Source organism: Myxine glutinosa, chromosome 11, assembly GCF_964187855.1.
Source record: "Myxine glutinosa chromosome 11, kmMyxGlut1.1, whole genome shotgun sequence".
Classification (NCBI taxonomy): domain Eukaryota; kingdom Metazoa; phylum Chordata; class Myxini; order Myxiniformes; family Myxinidae; genus Myxine; species Myxine glutinosa.
In genome coordinates this window covers 63165388-63191027 of record NC_136271.1, presented here as the reverse complement: position 1 = coordinate 63191027, position 25640 = coordinate 63165388, and the positions used below count along the sequence as shown (strand labels likewise).

Below are 25640 nucleotides of genomic sequence, written 5' to 3'. Positions count from 1 at the left end.
GGCTTCAACCCTTCCGCACTACGACCTTCCTACCCCCCTTGCTGCAATGCCACAATAGCCAGGCTTCAACCCTTCCGCACTACGACCTTCCTACCCCTCTTGCTGCAATGCCACAATAGCCAGGCTTCAACCCTTCCGCACTACGACCTTCCTACCCCTCTTGCTGCAATGCCACAATAGCCAGGCTTCAACCCTTCCGCACTACGACCTTCCTACCCCTCTTGCTGCAATGCTACAATAGCCAGGCTTCAACCCTTCCGCACTACGACCTTCCTACCCCTCTTGCTGCAATGCTACAATAGCCAGGCTTCAACCCTTCCGCACTACGACCTTCCTACCCCTCTTGCTGCAATGCTACAATAGCCAGGCTTCAACCCTTCCGCACTACGACCTTCCTACCCCTCTTGCTGCAATGCTACAATAGCCAGGCTTCAACCCTTCCGCACTACGACCTTCCTACCCCTCTTGCTGCAATTCTACAATAGCCAGGCTTCAACCCTTCCGCACTACGACCTTCCTACCCCTCTTGCTGCAATGCTACAATAGCCAGGCTTCAACCCTTCCGCACTACGACCTTCCTACCCCTCTTGCTGCAATGCTACAATAGCCAGGCTTCAACCCTTCTGCACTACGACCTTCCTACCCCTCTTGCTGCAATGCTACAATAGCCAGGCTTCAACCATTCCGCACTACGACCTTCCTACCCCTCTTGCTGCAATGCTACAATAGCCAGGCTTCAACCCTTCCGCACTACGACCTTCCTACCCCTCTTGCTGCAATGCTACAATAGCCAGGCTTCAACCCTTCCGCACTACGACCTTCCTACCCCTCTTGCTGCAATGCTACAATAGCCAGGCTTCAACCCTTCTGCACTACGACCTTCCTACCCCTCTTGCTGCAATGCTACAATAGCCAGGCTTCAACCCTTCCGCACTACGACCTTCCTACCCCTCTTGCTGCAATGCCACAATAGCCAGGCTTCAACCCTTCTGCACTACGACCTTCCTACCCCTCTTGCTGCAATGCTACAATAGCCAGGCTTCAACCCTTCCGCACTACGACCTTCCTACCCCTCTTGCTGCAATGCTACAATAGCCAGGCTTCAACCCTTCTGCACTACGACCTTCCTACCCCTCTTGCTGCAATGCTACAATAGCCAGGCTTCAACCCTTCAGATTCTTTCACTGGGATTTCAATGCTGACCCAGTTTTCCATCATTGCGGCGAATATATATCATGCAACTCTCTGTAAATGCCTACAACTTCCTCTCTCTATTTGCATTGCATTAACAATGAGAAAGGAAGTGGGGTAGAAGGTGGGAGAGTAATTCCTTGCTCACAACATTTAATCCAAAATATATGGATCCCCTCATGCCAAAACAGCATGGTGATGTCGTGTTTGTCTACAGGAGATCAAGTATCTTCAGTCAGAAAAGTAATGTGAAAACTTGGGAGTTTTACTGAATAATTAGGATATGTCATTAATTGTAAAACACTTTTTAGACGAAAGTGTGTATTGTAAAATGCTATTAAATAACTAACACATAACTTCCACATCGGTGTCCTATTCCTCATGGATGCAGCTGCTTGTGGAAGCATTTATTAATATTAAAAACATTTTTAAAATGTAAAAGGATGTAGCGATGGGATGTCAAAAAGTATGTAAACAAGGTAGGGATGGTCACAAGAAATCATCTTGATAAACCATCCCCACATCATTATTTGAATAATGGATGTTCCCTGTCCATCCTTGTATCCATTTACAATTTTTTTTTGTGTGTACTAAGTCGAGGCTCATGTGAGATCTAACACATAGAACATATAATAAAGGGAGTGTGTGTAATTTTTTGTAACAATTGTGTGTAAGTCGTGTGTAATTGTGTGTAAGTCGTGTGTAATTGTGTGTAAGTCGTCGAGTGTGTGTAACAATTTTTTTTTGTGTGTACTAAGTCGAGGCTCATGTGAGATCTAACACATAGAACATATAACAGGATAAACATACACAGGATAAACAAGATGGACACTACAAGGACTTTCAGGAAAGAAAACAGAATTTGAAGGAGATCGGGTTGGAGTGGATTAACGGGGGTAGAAGAGATCAAGGTTTTGGATGGGGGAAGATAAGAGATGGTGGTGAACAGATGTTTTGAAGACCTGGAGGAAGGAGTGGGATTGAAGAGAGTGAGGGAGTTTGTTCCAGAGGCGGGAGAAAAGGGGAATGAAAGAGTGAAGGTGAGCAGAGAGTCTTGATTTTGGTGAATGATAGTGAATGGTGATTGTTTCCATGAATTAATTTGACCAGTGAAACGATAAACAATTAAAACAAACACACACACAGGATAGACTTAAGAGTCATGACACACACACACACACACACACACACACACACACACACACACACACACACACACACACACACAAACATTGAGACCCTTTACGTCTCTGTTCCATCTCCTGAAACACACCCATGTGTGGAGATATCAGGCAACAACAACTTACACGCACACAGACATAGGTGCACACACTCATACATACACACACAGACACAAAGGTGAATATTTTGAGACCTGGGCGGGCTCTGTTCAACCTTCTGAGGCCCACATTTGGAGATGGCAACCAATGACACGCACACACAATTAAGCTAATCAAACTGAGGAAGACATATAGTGTCATTTCCAGGATGTAAAGTGTGATATATAAACTAGTTTTCGGTATATACTATATATATATATATATATATATATATATATATATATATATATATACGGGTGTTTCAAAAAGATGGACCTGATTTGAAATCGTTATATCTCTGCAACCACGAACCACCCATAAATGAACCTCATACCACTTGAAAGGGCGGGGCATAGAGTTTCAAATGACCACCGCTAGATGGCTCTCCCAGCGCACCAACAGCCTCTAGCCTCAGTCGTTCGCAAGATGGCGACCCCGCAACACAAGGCCTTTTGCGTTCTGCATTTCAGCAAGACTGAATCCGTAATTGCGGTGCAGCGTGCGTTTCAACGGCGTTTTGGCATTGCTCCGCCAATGCCAAAGAGCATTCGTCGTTGGTACCGACAATTTGAGGAAACAGGCTGTTTATGTAAGGGGAAGAGCCCAGAGTGACCACGCACTTCAGAGGAAAACGTGACAAGAATTCAAGAGTTTTCTGCGTAGCCCGCGCCAGTCCACTCGTCGTGCCAGCCGAGAACTTGCGATCCCTCATACGACTGTCTGGCATGTGTTAAGACGACGTTTAATCCTGAGGCCATACCGGTTGCAACTGGTACAGGCTCTTCGTACAGGTGACAAAGGAAAGCGTGTAGAATTTAGTGATGCGATCTCACAGAACATGGAAGACGACAGCTTCTTACCGCGTTTGATTTTTAGTGATGAAGCAACGTTTCATCTAAGCAGTAAAGTTAACCATCACAATGTGCGCATATGGGGACTAGAGAATCCACACGAAACTGTAGAGCATGAGCGTGATTCCCCGAAAGTGAACGTGTTTTGTGCCGTTTCTCAAATAAAGGTTTATGGCCCTTTCTTTTTCGAGGGAAAAACAGTTACAGGGCAAACCTATCTCGAAATGCTGCAGAGCTGGCTCTTTCCACAACTTAATGAAGATTCCGATGACTTCATTTTTCAGCAAGACGGAGCACTGCCACATTGGCACCTGCAGGTTCGACATTTTCTAAATGACACACTGCCTCAACGTTGGATAGGTCGCACGGGACCCCAAGACTTGGCGCTACACTCTTGGCCCCCAAGATCCCCAGACGTTACACCCTGCGACTTTTTCTTGTGGGCATACGTCAAAGACCGTGTTTTGGTGCCACCATTAGCGACTAATCTGGATGACCTCAAAAACAGAATCATGGCAGCGGTGACTTCAGTGAAAGAAGACACTCTGAGAGACGTTTGGGATGAATTCAACTATCGTCTCGATGTTGTCCTTGCAGCAGGTGGAGGGCACATAGAGCATTTATAAAATGGTAAGTAAAACTTGATAACTCATTAAACCGTTTGTAACTTTTTGTGTAATTGTAACATGTTGCCATCGTGAAATATACTGCTTTGAAATTGGGTCCATCTTTTTGAAACACCCTGTGTATGTATGTGTATATATATATATATATATATATATATATATATATATATATATATATATATATATATATATATGTATATATATATATATATATATTGTTACAGACACGACTTTGATGTTAAGGTGGGCCGAGCGGAATGGCCGTCGTGTCCGCACAAATTACCCGATCGTACTCGAACGTTGACGAGTCGCGCGATGCTGGCTCAATAAGGAAAAGAGAAGACACCCGGCTGGGTTATAATGACACAATACGACACCAGGGGTTCAGTTCTCAAGACCTCCGGAGGAGGTTATATTAAGGCGGAAGGTTAGATTACAACTACAAGAGGTACATCATAGGAAGACAGGCACTTAGACACAACCTTATATTATTCCCGACAGACCACAGAGAAACAGGACAAAAACTGGCTCACACGGGATTTGATGGCAAGGAAAGCGGCAGTCGATGGCTCAGGTGCACCTGGCTCAGGGACAGAATCACGTACGGTGGTGTCCAGCAGATGCGGGGAGGTCGCTCAGCGCTCGTGGGTCGCGACTTTGGTGGAGATGCCGGGGAGGTCGCTCAGCGCTCGGGAGGGTGGCGTCTTGTCCTTCCAAGCTCGGGGCGCATCTCACGTCACGTCCGGCGCGGGGCCGCGTATATCCGGCGGGGAGTGACACGCCCTCGGCTCGTTAGCGCCGCCCCAGATGGCATCGGCCCATGGCTTCTCATTGGGTGCGGGGGTTACCGGCTCCGCCCTTGACGAGGGGCCGACAGGGAGCCCCTTCGTGGTAACCCCGTGGAGCGCGTGGTCAATGGCGGCTAACCGAGCCGGAAGGAGGACGCCCACTCCCCATGCCGTCACCGCGCCGCCCCCCTCTTTTGTTGTTGTTGTTGTAGTTGGCGCTTCTTCATGGGGAAGAGATGCGGAGAGGTATGGGGAGGTCCTAAACTTCCTAACAGGTGCCATATAATCACATTCTGGTGCAACGAAGAGTCATAATTAATGGAAACAAGTCCTTAACTGACATAGATTAAGAATAACTAGCAAGATGTCCTATAATTGTCTACGTGTGGTGCGGGGGACCTGGGCACGACATTTAATGGGGGGATGAAGGGGAAGATCGGCTCTAATGGGTGTTGTTTACAGACAATGGGACTAGGGAATGGGGTAAGGGAGAGTTGGGGAGTATCGGAGAAAATAGGGGAATATTTACAAGCGGATATGGAGGCCAAATTCCATATTCGCAACATTGCACCCTTCTCTACCCTCGGGGCGTCCCGACCCGATAAATTTTTACCTACTTTAGTGTGGCACGCAATGTAGTTCCCTCTACTATTAACTCTACCCTGAGTGCGACAGTTTTACAGATATTCACAAATGAGTAAATATGTCCCCCTGCGACGTTGCACCCTTCTCCTCACAGAAACACACCCACAGGATAACCGAATCCGGAAAGAATTCTCAAACTAAACATACAGCCGGTAGGGAGCATTATTTACAAGACTACGCTGCTATTTACACTACGATCCAGGACCTGTTTTTGGAGGGACACATGCAGATGTTATGCATAGAGAGAGAGCGCGCTTGCCAACATCGATACACCAACCCACGAGTGCTCTGTGGCCGACGGCCTTTAATAACGTGCAGAGCACCCTTTCCCGAGCATCAACAGCACCACCCCACCACCAATCGGTGCAGTCACCATTGTTCATTGGAATAAAAATAACTTCAACAACCCCTAACCCTGCAGGTGTCTCTTGCTCTTCTTGTGGTGCACTTGGTGTCAACTAAAAGTGGTTCACCTGTATGGCATAGGTGCCACGTTGACCCATAGGTCCATCCCCGGGTGGTGCTTGGCCGCAAACAAACTGCGGTCCATTGTGGGTGGCCACAAACATTGCGGTCCATATGGTGTATCGATCCAGGCAGCCAACAGCGAAAGTGCAGGCCCACAACTGCGTAGCCAGCACCTCTCTCTCCTCTCTCTCTACCCCAAAGCCAGATCCTCGGAGGTGGGAGACAAAAGAAGAAACAAGTGAGTAAGGTGGTAAGGGCGCAAAAGTGCACGCAATGTAAGGTGATGCACACTGGGGGCACATGGGAACCAGGTGAGACAGGTACGTTCCTATCGTACGCCCCCCCCCCACCAGGTAACCTACATGGCCCCTCCCTTACCCCTTACTGCATCCACAAAACACAACACTACCCATAAACATCTACTTTACAAATCGACAAACATCCCTACTGTCTTCCCCGTTCCTCCCATAAACCAAATTCGTCTTCTCTCCCTCCTAACCAATCAAATTTGCCATTTTCAACTCTCATCAAAATTTGCCATCTCCAACTGAACATCAAAATTTGCCATTACCAATTCATCATCAGTCCCTCCTAGGGAGGGAGAGATGGAATCACCCCAATGTCTCATCCACGTCGTGATGCGTCTCACAAATCCTCACAACAATTCTTATTTCCTGCAACACAAAACAAAGAAAACACAGGTGTGGAGTCATCATCATCACCACAGGTAAGTGGCTGCGTATGGTGCGACAGGTTCATCAATCCTAACTATTTCCTAAATGACTTTAACAACTTTACACTACCCGGGGTCTTTCTCCGGCCAAACCATTGGCCCTCTTACACTATGGGTTCTAAAAACCAATTCCCATTGGCCAAACTGTGGTGCTCTTCAATTTGGGGTCTCACTCCCCCGATTCATCTCCCGGTGCCCTCGTACAATTTCTGGGCTGCGACGTGTACCTCTCCCAGTGGGTCTACCCACCTGCACACCTCCACCACTGCAGTTGCCTCCGAGCTTACCTGCTCCTTACCCTAACCTAACTACCAGGGGAAGGCCCTCTGGCTCTCTCCCCACTCCGTGCCCTCTCTGGCACTGGGCTGCCCGATCCACACCCGGGATCCTTAGGTACCCACGCACAACTACCGGCTCCCAGAGCCCACCTGCGGCCTCACCTGGCCGACATCCTCACAGTGGTGGAGTGCCCAACCAACTACACACACTAACAGGCTACACGCCCAGCCATTTCCACAACACTAATGCACCCATTCACAACACCATTCTGCAACCGCACCACAAATGCCAATATCCAACCACAATTTACCTGCACCCTCTACCTAACACTTACACTACCCGCCCCGGGTGCTCGTGAAAGGGGTCCACTCTTCCCCCATCCACACCTTCGCACCACGCACACCACTCCATACCACTTACTCCAACTCTCTCCACACACCTGTACCTGCACACCTGTGCTCTCACACCTGGTGCCACCTGCACCCTTCTCTCCCCAAGCGCATTCGCGCTGATCCACACACTCACTACTCATACACTGCTCCACACACCTGTCCAGTTGCACACCTGTGCAATCACACCTGTTCCATCCTCACACACACGGCATCATCTCAGCTAACTACTCCCTTCTGAAACTTGCGCTTCCCAGTCGTCCCTTTAAACTATTGCGCTCCCTCGTCATTATATTCCACACTAATCTACCTGCGTCCCCACTACAGGTATCAGTCACTACTAATCTTAACGTTACCTAATGTCAATCTTCGCTAGATCCCTACACACCATATCCTAACCCACCCGGGCTAGTTTTCACTGCCATCAACCCCATAAGCTATAGCGCATTTGCCCCACACCATGGGAAGGATGGTGGATTTGCCATCCCACCACATCGGGGGTCTCTCACTACCAATTTTGCACATCAAATTTCAACAAATTAAAATTTTGCCAATCACTGCCCATCATCTGCCAATCACTCCTGCCAATCCCTTGCCAATCATCAAATTTTGTTTTTCTCTAATTTTGGGTCCAAAACACTAACCTCATCTCCCAGTCTACTCACTACTACCTCTCGGTGCGCCAATCCCTGTCCAAAGCCCGGCTTCGTAAAGCCAAGCAATGGATGCTGGTTGTTTTGTGCCAGCGGGTGGATGCGTCCGGCATTCGGGGCAGGGACGGGGGCTTACCCGGGCCGAGATCCCATGCACCACCTCGGCGTGGAGTCATCCAATGTCCCGATCTCGACCTGCCGGCACGTCTCAATAGAAAGTGGTCGCCATGACGACCCTTCCTATCGAGCTGCCCGCTCCGCCTTGTGGAGCCCGGACGCGGCCGCTCCACGCGAGGCCCAGCGTGGATCGCGCACGGCGGTCCTTTCGAACCCGCCGTGGCTCGGATCTCCGCTGGTTCTCGCGGCACGCGAAGCCCGGCACGCACCGAGGGCCCGATCCGGCTAAAAGTCGACCTAACCTTTAACCCGGTTACCGTCGACGCTTCACCTGCAGGCTTACATGCATACGCTACCTCTTTCTTGCTCATACATGCAGCCGTTCCCATTCTCCTCGTACCTTTTCTTTCACACCTCGGTACTCTCATTCCGCTCACCGACTTGGTCACACACCTGACCACCGAACACTTTGGCACACACTCGTTGGTAGCACACCTCACCAATACACCTCTTCGCGCCCCCTCCTCGGTCACCTCCTCTGTGACAATCACAGGTGTGCTCTCATTCGCACACCCAACCACGTGCCTCACCACCAACTCCAGCGTGCATTCCCACTCACGCTCTACCATTCCAGGTGTGCATCCTTCCATCCCAGGTGTACATCCTCGCTCACCTGTCACAACTAACTCACGCTCCATGTCACTCTCACTACTTTCACCTCCACTCGTGACAACGCACTCACCCTTACTCTTGACAGCACACTCTTTCCCCATGCACCTGTCCGTCACACACCTTTCTCGCGCACACTCTCCCGTTACACCCTCTGTAACACTCACCACAGGTGGACACTCTTCCTTACTTCTGACAGCGCACTCTTTCCTCATGCACCTGTCTGTCACACACCTTTCTCGCGCACACTCTCCCGTTACACCCTCTGTAACACTCACCACAGGTGGACACTCTTCCTTACTTCTGACAGCGCACTCTTTCCTCATGCACCTGTCCGTCACACACCTTTCTCGCGCACACTCCTGCGCACACTCTCCCGTCACACCCTCTGTAACACTCACCACACCGCGCTCCCATGTGCTCCCTCGCACACACGCTACGACCGACTCACTCTCGCCAGCACACTCACTCCTTGGTACACACTTTTTCCTCACACACCCCAGAGTCGGACTTTCTTGCACACCTCCATTTTCGCACACCAGACCTGTCGCACACTTCACCAACGGCCTCTCACGAACATCCGGGTCTATCTCGACCCCCAAGCTTATTAAATCACCTGGCGCATCATACGCACGACCATATTGGTCACCACTTACACCGGGTCCTCTTTCTCTTCGCTTCTCCTCCATCACCTGCGAATCCCTCATCCGGTTAATGAGCACATCATCACGATCCGAACACAGACTTTGGACCAATTCTTTTACTTCCTCCTTTATCTCTTTCTTATCCTCTCTCCGTCGCTTCTTAATTTCGCTCACCCCTTCTTCCACTTCTTCTAATTTTTGCTTCATCTCCTTCATCTCTTCGTGCGCCCCTTTAAGTTCTTCCTCTAACTCCACTTTATTTTTTTCTATGTGCTCCCGCACCTCCCGCTCTTTAACCTCCATTACCTCTACCACCTTGTCCATTTTCCTCGTCAGGTCCTCATGTACCGTCTGGCACTCTTTTTTAATTACCCCTACGTCCTTTTTCATCTCCTTCTGTGTCGATTTTAAACCCTCTATTACCGCTGTGTTCTTCTTTACCTGGTCCCCCAACTCCTTTTGTCCCACTGTCAGTTGTTCTACTCCCAGCGTCAACTCCTCTATACCACCTTGCAATTTTACAGTCCCCTTTCTCACCTCTTTCTCCATGCGCTCCTTACAGTGCCTCACCTCCTCGCGCACTCCTCCGACCTCCTCACTCACTCCTCTTCTGATCTCCTCTCCCATCACTTGCATCTCCTGCCCAGATGCCACCCTCATCTGCTCCATTTCCTCCCTGTGAGCATCCAGTTTGGTTTCTACCCCCATTCTGACCCCCTCTATCTGCTGCCCCATTTGGTTAACTTCCCTTTCCGCTTGGTCCCTCATGTCCCTCAATTTGCCTTCCATGGTGTTTTCTAACCCCTCTAACCCTTTTTGCATCCCTTCCATTTGATTCTCTTGAGCGGCCATTCTGTTTTCTACCCCCGTTAACCCATGTTTCACTCCCTCTATCTGATTCTCTTGAGCGGCCATTCTGTTTTCTACCCCCATTAACCCATTTCTCACCTCTTTTATCCCGTTGTCTAACCCCTCAAAATTATTGTCTAACCTCCCAAATTTCTTGTCTAACTCCTCAAAATTATTGTCTAACCTCCCAAATTTCTTGTCTAACTCCTCAAAATTATTGTCTAACCTCCCAAATTTCTTGTCTAACTCCTCAAAATTATTGTCTAACCTCCCAAATTTCTTGTCTAACTCCTCAAAATTATTGTCTAACCCCTCACTGGTACCCCTCGCTTCGTCCCTCATTACCCCCATTTGGTTTCCCATCCCTTTGAAATTATCGTCTGTTTTTACCATAAAGGCCATCATCTGTTTCATAAACAGGTTCCAATTCATTGGCATCTCGGGTTCGGCTACCGCGACCACGGCCGCGGCTAAATTTGGTGCCGCTACACCCACGTGCGCGACCACGCTATTTTGCGACCCTGCCGCCCTCACTGCTTCGCTCTCCTCGCGTCCCTCAATTTGGTCCTGGACCGACCCTGCTTCACTCTCCCCTACCGGACCCCAGCCGTCTTGATCCGCCATAGCGCGACTTGCAAAATTCGAGTTTCGTAAAACAAAACAAATTTCGGCCGCTCCAAATTTTGACCAAATTTTTTTTTTCCTCTATTCGTTTTTTTTTTTTTTCAAAATTTGGTCGGGCCTCGAATCTCACTCCCGACACCAATTGTTACAGACGCGACTTTGATGTTAAGGTGGGCCGAGCGGAATGGCCGTCGTGTCCGCACAAATTACCCGATCGTACTCGAACGTTGACGAGTCGCGCGATGCTGGCTCAATAAGGAAAAGAGAAGACACCCGGCTGGGTTATAATGACACAATACGACACCAGGGGTTCAGTTCTCAAGACCTCCGGAGGAGGTTATATTAAGGCGGAAGGTTAGATTACAACTACAAGAGGTACATCATAGGAAGACAGGCACTTAGACACAACCTTATATTATTCCCGACAGACCACAGAGAAACAGGACAAAAACTGGCTCACACGGGATTTGATGGCAAGGAAAGCGGCAGTCGATGGCTCAGGTGCACCTGGCTCAGGGACAGAATCACGTACGGTGGTGTCCAGCAGATGCGGGGAGGTCGCTCAGCGCTCGTGGGTCGCGACTTTGGTGGAGATGCCGGGGAGGTCGCTCAGCGCTCGGGAGGGTGGCGTCTTGTCCTTCCAAGCTCGGGGCGCATCTCACGTCACGTCCGGCGCGGGGCCGCGTATATCCGGCGGGGAGTGACACGCCCTCGGCTCGTTAGCGCCGCCCCAGATGGCATCGGCCCATGGCTTCTCATTGGGTGCGGGGGTTACCGGCTCCGCCCTTGACGAGGGGCCGACAGGGAGCCCCTTCGTGGTAACCCCGTGGAGCGCGTGGTCAATGGCGGCTAACCGAGCCGGAAGGAGGACGCCCACTCCCCATGCCGTCACCGCGCCGCCCCCCTCTTTTGTTGTTGTTGTTGTAGTTGGCGCTTCTTCATGGGGAAGAGATGCGGAGAGGTATGGGGAGGTCCTAAACTTCCTAACAGGTGCCATATAATCACATTCTGGTGCAACGAAGAGTCATAATTAATGGAAACAAGTCCTTAACTGACATAGATTAAGAATAACTAGCAAGATGTCCTATAATTGTCTACGTGTGGTGCGGGGGACCTGGGCACGACATTTAATGGGGGGATGAAGGGGAAGATCGGCTCTAATGGGTGTTGTTTACAGACAATGGGACTAGGGAATGGGGTAAGGGAGAGTTGGGGAGTATCGGAGAAAATAGGGGAATATTTACAAGCGGATATGGAGGCCAAATTCCATATTCGCAACAATATATATATATATATATATATATATATTTTTTTTTTTTTGATGCGGTTTTGGGAAAAAAACTAAAAAGTAATGGCAACCACCATACAGGTCCCTTAGAATAGTTATTTCATAGCAGACCATTATCTTAGCCCCTTCCCCTTATTTCTGGTTAGTATATCATGCGTTGGGGAATGGAAAGACAGGTCCTCTTCTCATAGGGGATAATTTACCAGGCAGATGCAGAAATATTGCATCCACAAATTGATTTAAAGTCTTGAAGGACAGAAGATGGATCAAAGACCATAGCGTCACTCCACCGATCAGGGCCTGAGGAACTTTGGGGGGGGGAGGGGGGGCTTGAGGGGGCGAAGTGACGGGCTCCACCAATCGGGAGCCCGGACACAGTCAAACAGCAGCCCCACCCTTGCTAGGGCCCTGACAAAAGGCCTTGGACACGCGTTTTCTCTCTCTCTCTGCCGGGTTTACCTAGTAGTCTAGTAGGAAGACTAGGTCCCCCTGCACCCCCCGGAGATATACTTCTAATCAGTGTTTCTAGATTGGAAACAATGTGTAGAAAATGACTAGCTATGGCCCCAAGCTGAAAAAATGTCCCACATACCATTTTTATGCAAATTACTGCTGCCATTATCAAAAAAAGACTAGGTCCCCCTGCACCCCCCCGGAGATATACTTCTAATCAGTGTTTCTAGATTGGAAAAAATGTGTAGAAAATGACTAGCTATGGCCCCAAGCTGAAACAATGTCCCACATACCATTTTAATGCAAATTACTGCTGCCATTATCAAAAAAACGATTTTTGACATATCTCAGCCAATATTGCAGATAATTGAAAAATGAAGGTGTCTAGACCCATGTTTTGAAGGGCATAGATCATGATAGAACTATTCATAACATGATTACATGTGTCTATGGTATACTAGTATGCTAATTAGTGCTTTATTTACAAAATAATCACAGTTTTACGAAATAATAGACTCATATTAAGGTCCGTCTACACAGACGTTAACACAAAGTTTTATTTTTCTAAATACCCTGTGAAATTCACCGAATGCCCTGTGAAACCTGGGATTCTTCTCCAGCTTTTTCAAGGGCCCGACTTTTCCCTTCCCTTTGAAGGCACTGGTGCAGTCTTCTCCGCTGAACACATAGTACCCCAGGAGAGTGGCACAGTAGTCCTCTCCCAGGGATTCTGCCAGCTCAGAGACGTTGACAAGTTGGCGATGCTTCCCTGACCCTGTATCCAGGTACACCGTCAGCTTGATGTTGTGGGCATGGTGGAGCAGGATCAGGAGGATGTCTGTGTCCGGTGTTCTGACTACAGCGTTCTTGTATCCGATGGTAGCAGCATGATGGAGGTACAGAACCACCCTGGTATCAGTCTCTTCCTGGTTGCTGTAGATCGTGGGGAGTTCACGTACCTCGACCTGAAACACAAAAAGGCACCGCATTTCAATCACCAGTCACTGCCAGTTTCAGTATATCTCCGGGGGGTGCAGGGGGACCTAGTCTTTTTTTGATAATGGCAGCAGTAATTTGCATAAAAATGGTATGTGGGACATTTTTTCAGCTTGGGGCCATAGCTAGTCATTTTCTACACATTTTTTCCAATCTAGAAACACTGATTAGAAGTATATCTCCGGGGGGTGCAGGGGGACCTAGTCTTTTTTTGATAATGGCAGCAGTAATTTGCATAAAAATGGTATGTGGGACATTTTGTCAGCTTGGGGCCATAGCTAGTCATTTTCTACACATTTGTTCCAATCTAGAAACACTGATTAGAAGTATATCTCCGGGGGGTGCAGGGGGACCTAGTCTTTTTTTGATAATGGCAGCAGTAATTTGCATAAAAATGGTATGTGGGACATTATTTCAGCTTGGGGCCATAGCTAGTCATTTTCTACACATTTTTTCCAATCTAGAAACACTGATTAGAAGTATATCTCCGGGGGGTGCAGGGGGACCTAGTCTTCCTACTAGACTATAGCACGTGCCTGCTTTATTCCCCCTCTCTGCTGGTTTCACTGAGCACGTGCCTCTCTCTTGGCCAAGCACTTTGTTACCTCTGCACATGTACATGATACTTACTTTCTGCATGAGGCCACGGCGTACTCTTTACCCTGCACGAGATCACGGTGTACTTACTCCACGTGTCCCTGGCACTCGCTCTGCACGGTTCCCGACACTTTTCACCTGCTCATGTTGGGGACTGCCGTTTGCCTGCCAGGTGTTCGTTGGTGGGGTCAAGACAAAAGGCATCGTGAGGAGAGGCATCTGGAACATCGTGGCTTTGTGCTAACAGGTTTCCAATATTCGATTTCCCCTCCCCCTCCACTGTGAATGTGTGCTGGACCCTTGTTGTGTTTATTTGTCATAATCGTAATAAGGCGTAGGATAAGCTAAGCTCCTGCTTCTCGTCCTTTTTTCTTTCCTAGTGAATAATTACACTGTAAATATTTGTAAATAAATCAAATCGTTAAACGTTTCCTTTTCTCTCTGTCCGTGCATGTCTTTTCTTTATTGGTCTGCTATTGCTCGCACCCAGAGTAGCGATCAGACGTAACAAAATTGGCATTCGCCCGGCATGTACAAACAGTTGCTCGCCTGTCTTAATTTCCATACAGGCACAAAACAAAGTGGCACACCACAGGAGGGAAGGTACGTAGGTACGTTCTCCGATTGGGACCGTCATGTGGCACAGGTAAGCTATCGCGCGACGGACCAATTGCCGTTTGTAGTTGCTGGATCGCAACCTGCCGAAGTATGAAGTTATTCGTGCGCGGCAGCTGCAGGTCCGGTGAGTTTGGGAGGGAACGGAGGCTAACCCCCTCGTAATAAACCCAAACCCCAGGCCGTAACAAAACAAAACAACAACAAAAATAAATAATAATAATAATATGTGTATATATATATATATATATATATCTATATATATATATATATATGTATGTATGTATGTATGTATGTATGTATGTATGTATGTATATATATATATATATATATACAGTATATATATATATAAGTTCAAAACACACCTGGTCACAAGTGTGCCGCACTGACCGGGTCCTCAGTCGAGGTCCTCAGCATCATCCCGTTTCGACCCTTCAACCTCGATACGGTCAGCTAAGGTGGGCCAGCAGGGGCACGTACACATCCACATGCAGCAACTGCATCTGGATGTGTACATACCCCCACCCCCAGCCAGTGCGAACAACAACAACAACAACAACAACGACGACGACGACAACAACAACACCACCTCCACATCCAGAATCCACAGCACCAAACAACCATGGTGGAACACTCATACACCCACCTTTATACCCTTCACCACTCACCAACAAAACACACCAGCTCATTCATACACACACATACACACCCATACACACACATACATACAGAACACCAACCAAACAACCACCTACACTTACATCATACACCACCCAACACACAAAAACACACACTCATGCAAAAACACACACCCTCACCCACTCACTCATATACACAAAATAAGAAGTATATATATATGTATATATATACATATATGTACTGTATATTTATACATACATCTGGCAAAAATGGTTGTCGGACTGTAAGTAATATTTCTACATTAACTACATGGTCCCGCCCACCTATCGTGTCCCGTTCATAAATTCCTATATGCGTAGTGATACAGTTTTGCTTACTTTTTGTGTAAACCTTTCATGTTGTCAAAATTTTGAGTAGTCATGGACCTTCCCATTATAAAATGCCGTTGATTCGTATTTAAACCAAGTCCTGAGTTTAAACAATCCTTTAGTTATGTTATGTTAAGTTATATAGTTATATTCTTCCACCGTATTTAAAACAAGTCTGCCCTATGCGAGTTATGTTCTCTGAAAAGAAGAAGAAGAAGAAAAAGTGAAAGAGGAAGAGGAATTACAAAACAGCCATTTTGAGTCGGTCAGTTTTGCAGTTCAATAATGCTATCCAATAGTTTTTTGAATGTTGTCATATGTGAAATCCTCCACAGACAACTGGAAGGTACTTTATAGGTTTACTGTATAAGTTTGTATATTGGTAGATTTTTTTGAGGATTTGTGTTGTATTAAATCTATGGATCCGTACATAGTAAGTCTAGCGATTTCCTAATAATCAATAGCAGGGTAGTTTGTGTATCAGGGTTGCTGTTTTCCAACAACCTCAGGGAGTGACGTGCCTGCCCTATGCGAGTCCCAGGTTCAGCTGGCTCTGGCTGACAGTACCTGGTATGGGCCCCTTGTCCAGGGTAACGGATCCCACTGCCTTGTGGGGGAAGCCTCTTTAGGCTAAGGCTATGTGAAGGACAATCGGATATCAAACCGCACATGTAGGTCAGCCTGGGCAGCACTAAAACGTGGATAAATGCACCCATGAAAGTCAGTGGAGGTACCAATTTAGGCATCACTGTGTAGCATCTGCAGACAGCCGTGTACAGGTTGGACATCGAGGGCAACCGTTATCATACCGCTGACCTGGCTTGCCAGCTGCGCCTACGTTGCATTTACTGCACCTGCAGCCAACGTCTGGAGCCCGGACACCCTCAAACCTGCCAGATGATGCCCACGTTGCATTTACTGCACCTGCAGCCAACGATGCTCATCGGAATAGTAAGTGGAAGAGGGACAGCACACACCTCTATCACTTTAATCACTTTGTGCACATTTTCCCCTTCATTGACAACAGCGCACCTATGCACAATGCTTTGTGAGCATGCCAACGAAGGGAAGAGATTGGTCGAAAGCGATGACTCACACCATCATCATCAATAATCATTTGAAAATCTCTATCTATATATTGTACGAAACATATTGTAAACAGATAAGTGATAAAAATAGATAAACATCCATTCTGTGTTTGCTATCATTTTTCCTTACCTGAGGCAACCTGAGCACAGAAAGGTGAGTGTAGGCTGTGGCACTCCCCGCCACATTTCTCGCCTCACACGCAAATGTCCCATCATCAGCAGGTGCCACCACACGGATTTCCAACGAGCCATCTGGTCTAACAACTCTTCTTGTCGAGTTTCCATCCAAGCCAGGTTGAAGGCCACCAGGGCCTAGCCATCGAACAACAGGTGGTGGATCCCCAGATACACGACAGGAGAGCATAATGCGGCCCCCTTCTTGTGCTGCATGCCTTGCCGTTTGCTGTATTACAGACGGCGCTGTACACTCCATCTCATATTCGGGTGTCAGCATGAGGTAACGCCCTCGGAGATAAGGTGGTGAAGCACAGGTTTCAACATCACCAGCCTTCATGCGACGTTTCAGCCATCGAAGCTCACAACTGCAATGGAGTGGATTTCCACCAAGAGTAAGGGCAAGAGATGATAGATGTAGACTAGAGATCCGCGGACCAGCAGCAAAACGCTGCAAGCGATTTGATGCAAGGTCAAGGCGAGCGAGGAAGAGGAGGTGCTCAAATGCTCGTGGTGACACTTCTTCCAGAAGGTTGTGCTCAAGGCTGAGTGAGTGAAGGTTCTCCATCCGTGCAATAGAATCCCATGGAAGACCTAACAAGTTGTTGTACGACAGGTCAAGATCTTCCAGAGTGTAGAGAAGGTCTAAGAATGCTTCAGTAGCTATTTGAGAGAGTTGGTTGTTGTTCACTCTTAAGCGAACGAGGCTGTAAAGCCCACGGAGGTCCTCAGCTCCAATTACCTTGAGTCTATTGCCATCGAGATGGAGGGAGTTGAGGCCTCCAAGATCTCTGAGGGCTTCAGGTGCAAGATGCCCAATGGCATTCCGTGACAGTGTCAGATCTACCAAGCTTGACATGTTGAAGAAGTCATCAGGTCCAATGGTTTCTATGAAGTTGTCAGCAAGGTGAAGCTCAACAGTTCCTTGATCTATTCCCAGTGGCACAAATAACAACCCTCGGCGGTTGCAAAGAGTTCCCAGTGACGGGAAGAGACGTTGACAGATGCAGCGTGACGGACAAGCATGGACTTCAGCAAGGTCCTCAACCTCAGCCTGGGCCTGGCCTGCCAATCGTAACCACAGCAGAAGTGCAGTTGCCGTTACCCTTGGACCCATGGCCACCTGTGTTCCAGTCTCTGACAAGTAGTCTGTGTGGGAAACAGAGGATAACTCAAAGGCAAATCGTACACATTTCATATGTACAGATAAAGAAATTCGAAAATATTCACATGAATATGTAAAAAATTTAAAGAAGGCAAGACAACAGAAGAATAAAAAATTCACAATGATCTTGAATCACTACACGCTCTCCATTTTATTTTCTTGCTTTCCTTAATTTCCCACAGCTTATTCCCCAATTTACCATCATTCCTACACCCATCACTTAACATGAATAACATTGCAAAACTATTTGGGTCCCTGTGGTGTAATAGGTGCAAATTTCCTGATTTCCATCTCGCCTCCCAGGCACATACGATACACTTGAGGGCGATTGACGTCAAAACTTTACTGCTTATGCGAGAGTACAATGGTGCAGCAATTATAGTTGAGGTTTTAAGACATCTGAAGTCCCAGGTTCACATCTGGCCATATTTACTCTTTTTCGTGTTAACTTGTCAAGCATGTCTTCAGTGACGGTAAATGTTTTGGCATATATTCCGCACAGCATCTGGGTGACTTGGCCAGCAGGCTTTGCCGACTACTGTAGTAGTTACTTAACAGGCTCAAATAAAAGTCAACAGGCTAGCAAAACCAATCACAAAATTAAGGCAGAATGCCTGTCTACCAACTCTTTAACCAAACTGGCTAGTTCACTCAATTAAGCCAGGAGGCTTCGTCCTCCATTAATTAACCAAGCAGTAGGCCTATTTTAAACGTGTGAAAACTTGATGAGAAATCGAATGTACTTAGACCTCAAGTTGGAAACCCAGCAAACCTGACAAACCAGTTAATGATCCAACAGGTTCACCTATCTAGGGAATACAATTCAAAAGGTCAAATCATTTCAGTTACCATTCCAGGCACCAAATATGAAATCTTCAATGACTTTATTCGTTGCTGAAAACAGCAGTTAACTGGCTGTCAACCCACTTTACTATTATAGCCGGCGAAGCCGGTCAATAAACGCGTACGTATTATGTCGAAAACCTGATTATGCCTTGGCTTGAGAATTCCGAAGCGCAATGGAGGCCGCCATCTTGCGGATGCGGAAGTATGCATAACAAATTGAAAAACGTTCAACAGGAGTTTCTTTCATCCATCATTGTTTGATTCACATTCTTATGCACCTCTAATTTATTATTAAAATACTTTAAGACCAACCTCGGGTCGCACGGGCCTGGTTATCTTCAACGAAACGCGGCACCAAACACCGGACCCAATGAGAGTCGAGCATTTGAAAAAATATTTCTAAAACCAAATCACGCACTGGAGGCCGCCATCAACCGGATGCGGAAGTTTGCATAAAACAATTGCGAAAAAGTTCAATAGTAGTTTGTTTCACCCGTCGTTCTTTGATTCACAATCTAATGAAACCTCTAATTAGTAATTAAAATACGTTAAGACCAACCTCGTTATCTTCAACGAAAATCGTCACCAAACACCAGAACCAATGAGATTCGAGCATTGGAAAAAATATTTTTTTAAAGCTTATTACGCGTTTCGGAGGGTGAAAACGGCGTCAAATATTCTAAAATTGACGAAGAATTATTTTTTAGAAATCTCGAGGCCGTCGGGGATAGTTTTTCAAGGCCAGAAATATGGTATAAGCGGTTTACATATTTAGTTTAGAAATACGGATAGTTTTTCACGGCCGGAAATATCCGAAGTTGAGACGGAATTCACTGAATTAATCACTGCAAACTAACTTCTTCTGGTGGAGGAAGCCGCAGTGCCCGGAGAGAACCAGTCCTGACAGCGACTGAAGTTAGAAGACCACACACATACTGTGAAAACGTATGTTAAGCCCAGTTAAAATTTCTTAAAATAAGCCTGAAGCTAGCACATCGTATAGTTACTTCCTTAAGCTTCTTGTGACATTTATTGTACTAGGGCATGCCCGTACAAAATTATATCCCCCCCCTCTATTTACATGAAATGGTTTGGTCCATTCGCAAAGCCAAAGCGGACGGCTTGCGAGTACGGTGACAATCCCCCCCCTCTATTTACATGAAATGGTTTGGTCCAAAGCGAACGGCTTGCGAGTACGGTGACAATCCCCCCCCTCTATTTACATGAAATGGTTTGGTCCAAAGCGAACGGCTTGCGAGTACGGTGACAATCCCCCCCCCTCTATTTACATGCAATGGTTTGGTCCAAAGCGAACGGCTTGCGGAGTTTGGTAAAGAAATCGCCATAGCTCGGTAACTACTTCTCCGATTAATATGAAACCTTGAAAAGGCACATCCTCGGGTCCCCAGCAATATACCTGGCAAGTTTCAAGTATATCGGATCGGTAGTTGTCGAGAAACAGCGGTCGCATACACACACACAGACACACACACACACAGAGATTACTGGAATTATAGATAGACTAGGGCATGCCCGTACTATATATATATCTAAAATTATATCCCCCCCCCTCTATTTACATGAAATGGTTTGGTCCAAAGCGAACGGCTTGCGAGTACGGTGACAATCCCCCCCCTCTATTTACATGAAATGGTTTGGTCCAAAGCGAACGGCTTGCGAGTACGGTGACAATCCCCCCCCTCTATTTACATGAAATGGTTTGGTCCAAAGCGAACGGCTTGCGAGTACGGTGACAATCCCCCCCCTCTATTTACATGAAATGGTTTGGTCCAAAGCGAACGGCTTGCGGAGTTTGGTAAAGAAATCGCCATAGCTCGGTAACTACTTGTCCGATTAATATGAAACCTTGAAAAGGCACATCCTCAGGTCCCCAGCAATATACCTGGCAAGTTTCAAGTATATCGGACCCGTGGTTGTCGAGAAACAGCGGTCACAGACAAACATACAAACATACAAACATACAAACATACAAACATACAAACATACACACAGAGATTACTGGAATTATAGATAGATGTAGGTATTGGGGAGGACTGTCTGCTCTTCTCTTTTACCAAGTCTTACCAGGTACGGTACCTACTACACCTACCTACTACCAACTACCTAACCCACTGATGCCATCGTGATGGGTAAAATAGTGGCAAGAGGCTTTGGCTTCGCCGGCTCATTGCGGCTTTGCAGTTGGTACTAGTAGCCGGCGAAGCCGGTGTTGTCAATAAACGCGTACGTATTATGTCGAAAACCAGATTATGCCTTGGCTTGAGAATTCCGAAGCATCTGTAAATTGAGAATCACCCTCTATGCACCATTTGGAGAGTATTAATTGTTACAATGAGTAATAGCACAGGATGTGTTTGCTAATGTTGAGGTGTATAATGTCAAATGGTTACCAAGCACTGTGATTCCTCCACTCCATATCTCCTGTTGTCTTAATATTCTCTGCAAGTATGATGCAGCATTTCATTTGTGTTTCCTCTTTAACTTGGCCTCAATCTCAGCGGAAGTTTATACTAGTACCCGACTGCAAAGCCGCAATGAGCCGGCGAAGCCAAAGCCTCTTGCCACTATTTTACCCATCACGATGGCATCAGTGGGTTAGGTAGTTGGTAGTAGGTAGGTGTAGTAGGTACCGTACCTGGTAAGACTTGGTAAAAGAGAAGAGCAGACAGTCCTCCCCAATACCTACATCTATCTATAATTCCAGTAATCTCTGTGTGTATGTTTGTATGTTTGTATGTTTGTATGTTTGTATGTTTGTATGTTTGTCTGTGACCGCTGTTTCTCGACAACCACGGGTCCGATATACTTGAAACTTGCCAGGTATATTGCTGGGGACCTGAGGATGTGCCTTTTCAAGGTTTCATATTAATCGGACAAGTAGTTACCGAGCTATGGCGATTTCTTTACCAAACTCCGCAAGCCGTTCGCTTTGGACCAAACCATTTCATGTAAATAGAGGGGGGGGATTGTCACCGTACTCGCAAGCCGTTCGCTTTGGACCAAACCATTTCATGTAAATAGAGGGGGGGGATTGTCACCGTACTCGCAAGCCGTTCGCTTTGGACCAAACCATTTCATGTAAATAGAGGGGGGGGATTGTCACCGTACTCGCAAGCCGTTCGCTTTGGACCAAACCATTTCATGTAAATAGAGGGGGGGGGGATATAATTTTAGATATATATATAGTACGGGCATGCCCTAGTCTATCTATAATTCCAGTAATCTCTGTGTGTGTGTGTGTCTGTGTGTGTGTATGCGACCGCTGTTTCTCGACAACTACCGATCCGATATACTTGAAACTTGCCAGGTATATTGCTGGGGACCCGAGGATGTGCCTTTTCAAGGTTTCATATTAATCGGAGAAGTAGTTACCGAGCTATGGCGATTTCTTTACCAAACTCCGCAAGCCGTTCGCTTTGGACCAAACCATTGCATGTAAATAGAGGGGGGGGATTGTCACCGTACTCGCAAGCCGTTCGCTTTGGACCAAACCATTTCATGTAAATAGAGGGGGGGGATTGTCACCGTACTCGCAAGCCGTTCGCTTTGGACCAAACCATTTCATGTAAATAGAGGGGGGGGATTGTCACCGTACTCGCAAGCCGTCCGCTTTGGCTTTGCGAATGGACCAAACCATTTCATGTAAATAGAGGGGGGGGATATAATTTTGTACGGGCATGCCCTAGTACAATAAATGTCACAAGAAGCTTAAGGAAGTAACTATACGATGTGCTAGCTTCAGGCTTATTTTAAGAAATTTTAACTGGGCTTAACATACGTTTTCACAGTATGTGTGTGGTCTTCTAACTTCAGTCGCTGTCAGGACTGGTTCTCTCCGGGCACTGCGGCTTCCTCCACCAGAAGAAGTTAGTTTGCAGTGATTAATTCAGTGAATTCCGTCTCAACTTCGGATATTTCCGGCCGTGAAAAACTATCCGTATTTCTAAACTAAATATGTAAACCGCTTATACCATATTTCTGGCCTTGAAAAACTATCCCCGACGGCCTCGAGATTTCTAAAAAACAATCTTATGCACCTCTAATTGTCCCGCGTCGCACAGCGGAGCGAAAGGGGGACTATGGTTTTCCCCTCCGTCCGTGTGTCCGTCCGTCCGTCCGTCCGTGCGTGCGTGCAGGCGTGCGTGCGTGCGTAAGCGAAGGACCGCATTCGAATTTGGTGTGTGGGTGCAACCCACGTCAAAATCCAAGATGGCCGCCGCCATGTATGTCTGATGCCATGTATGTCTGAACCTTGTGAGCTGAATATCTTGAAAAATAAGCGAAGTACCAACTTTTAATTTGGTGTGTGGGTGTATCCCGGCATAAGGAAGAACACTGTTGAAAATTGGGTCGCCACGTCAAAATCCAAGATGGCCGCCACCATATATATGTCTGAACCTTGTGAGAAAAATATCTCATAAAATAAGCGAAGTACCAACTTCTAATCTGGTGTGTGGGTGTATCTTGGCACAAGGAAGAACGCTGTTTAAAATTGGGTCGCCACGTCAAAATCCAAGACGGCCGCCGCCATGTATGTCTGAACCTCGTGAGATGAATATCTTGAAAAATAAGCGAAGTACCAACTTCTAATTTGGTGTGTGGGTGCATCTCGCCATACGGAAGAAAACTATTGAAAATTGGGTCGCCACGTCAACATCCAAGATGGCCACCACCATATATATGTCTGAACCTTGTGAGCGAAATATCTCGAAAAATAAGCGAAGTACCAACTTCTAATCTGGTGTTTGGGTGCATCGAGGCACAAGGAAGAACGCTATTGGAAATTGGGTCGCCACGTCAAAATCCAAAGATGGCCGCCGCCATGTATGTCTGAACCTTGTGAGCGAAATATCATATCACAGCATGTTTTCTGCGTCTCCCACTTTGTCAACTCACATCACTTCCCCGACGGGGGACCTAGGCGTAACGCTTGTTTGTAATTCAAATACGTTAAGACCAACCTCATTATCTTCAATGAAAATCGTCACCAAACACCGGAACCAATGAGATTCGAGCATTTGAAAAATATTTTTTAAAAGCTTATTACGCGTTTCGGACGCTGAAAACGGCGTCAAATATTCTAAAATTGACGAAGAATTATTTTTTAGAAATCTCACGGCCGTAGGGGATAGTTTTTCACGGCCGGAAATATCCGAAGTTGAGACGGAATTCACCGAATTAATCAAGAAGGAAATTTTATAAATTTGAATCTCATCCAGAATGCAAATGGTACCTCTACTACACCTACTACACCGACGGTACCTACTACACCTACCTACAACCAACTACCTAACCTACTGATGCCAGCCACAGTGATGGGTAAAATAGTGGCAAGAGGCTTTGGCTTCGCCGGCTCAGTGCGGCTTTGCAGTCGGGTACTAGTATAAACTTCCGCTGAGATTGAGGCCAAGTTAAAGAGGAAACACAAATGAAATGCTGCATCATACTTGCAGAGAATATTAAGACAACAGGAGATATGGAGTGGAGGAATCACAGTGCTTGGTAACCATTTGACATTATACACCTCAACATTAGCAAACACATCCTGTGCTATTACTCATTGTAACAATTAATACTCTCCAAATGGTGCATAGAGGGTGATTCTCAATTTACAGATGCATGTATAATAAATCAGTCTTCACTCTTTTACAGTTTTTATGTTTCTTCTACAAACCTCACAAATAGTTATAAACTCTCCCATCAGGCATGGAAAGATGTGCTAATATACAGAGTGGCCACAAAGCCCCATGCATAATAGTGTGTCCTCTGTTCCCTATTTGTTTTATTTGTTTTCCAGGTACGGCTTCAGCATGACGGGCACCAGTGAGTACACGACAGAAGAGAGACTGATTACTTGTGTTTGGGTTCACGACCACGCGCGAGAAGGAGCAAGTTTTCAAGACATAATCAAAATAAAGACCAGTTACTGCACTGTGGTTACAAGAAGGAAGCCGGACATAAACAACACACACACACACACACACACACACAGACACACATACAAAACACACACACACACACACCAAAAAAATATATATATATATATTGTTGCGGTTTTGAGTTTTCTACAATAAAGGTTAAATTTCCCCCTCATAGTTTAGTCAAACAACAACATGTAGCCTCGCGATAGTGCAGTTATTTCTTAGTATTTGTGAGCATGGTCCTTTTCCTGTGTTAGTTTGCGTTGAGTAGAATAATGAGAGTAGGTCCTTTCATTGCCTCCATTGCCTTATGCTGCCTTTGGCTTTTTGGCGTGAATTAACACGAGGCAGGCCTGGCAAATCGAGCAGGGACCGAATGAGGGTGGCAGAGAAGCTGACGGTAAGTGCGAGCCGCCAATCAGGGCTCAAAGGGAGTGGCTGCAGCACTGCGTCACAGGGTGTGGTTGGAACGTTCGAGAGGGCTCAGGGCGTGGCAATAAAACCCGTTGCGTGAAGCCCCCACCAGGAGTTCGAGGAGAGGTGAGCTTGTGCATTGAGTTATTGGAGAGGAGCGTGAGGATGAGTGTTGTACAAGAGAAAAGACGCGCATGAACTAAGTATAAG

General features: G+C 46.8%; 1 protein-coding gene across 1 annotated transcript in view; it reads right to left on the bottom strand.

Moving 5' to 3' along the window:
- LOC137436231 (leucine-rich repeat and fibronectin type-III domain-containing protein 4-like) overlaps nucleotides 1-25640 on the bottom strand; it is a 462955-nt gene that overhangs the window by 216303 nt on the left and 221012 nt on the right. The window contains exon 3 of the mRNA XM_078765965.1: nucleotides 17020-18212. Within this exon, the coding sequence (XP_078622091.1) occupies nucleotides 17020-18180 (1161 nt within the window). The 5' untranslated portion in view covers nucleotides 18181-18212. The remainder of the gene's footprint in view (nucleotides 1-17019; nucleotides 18213-25640) is intronic.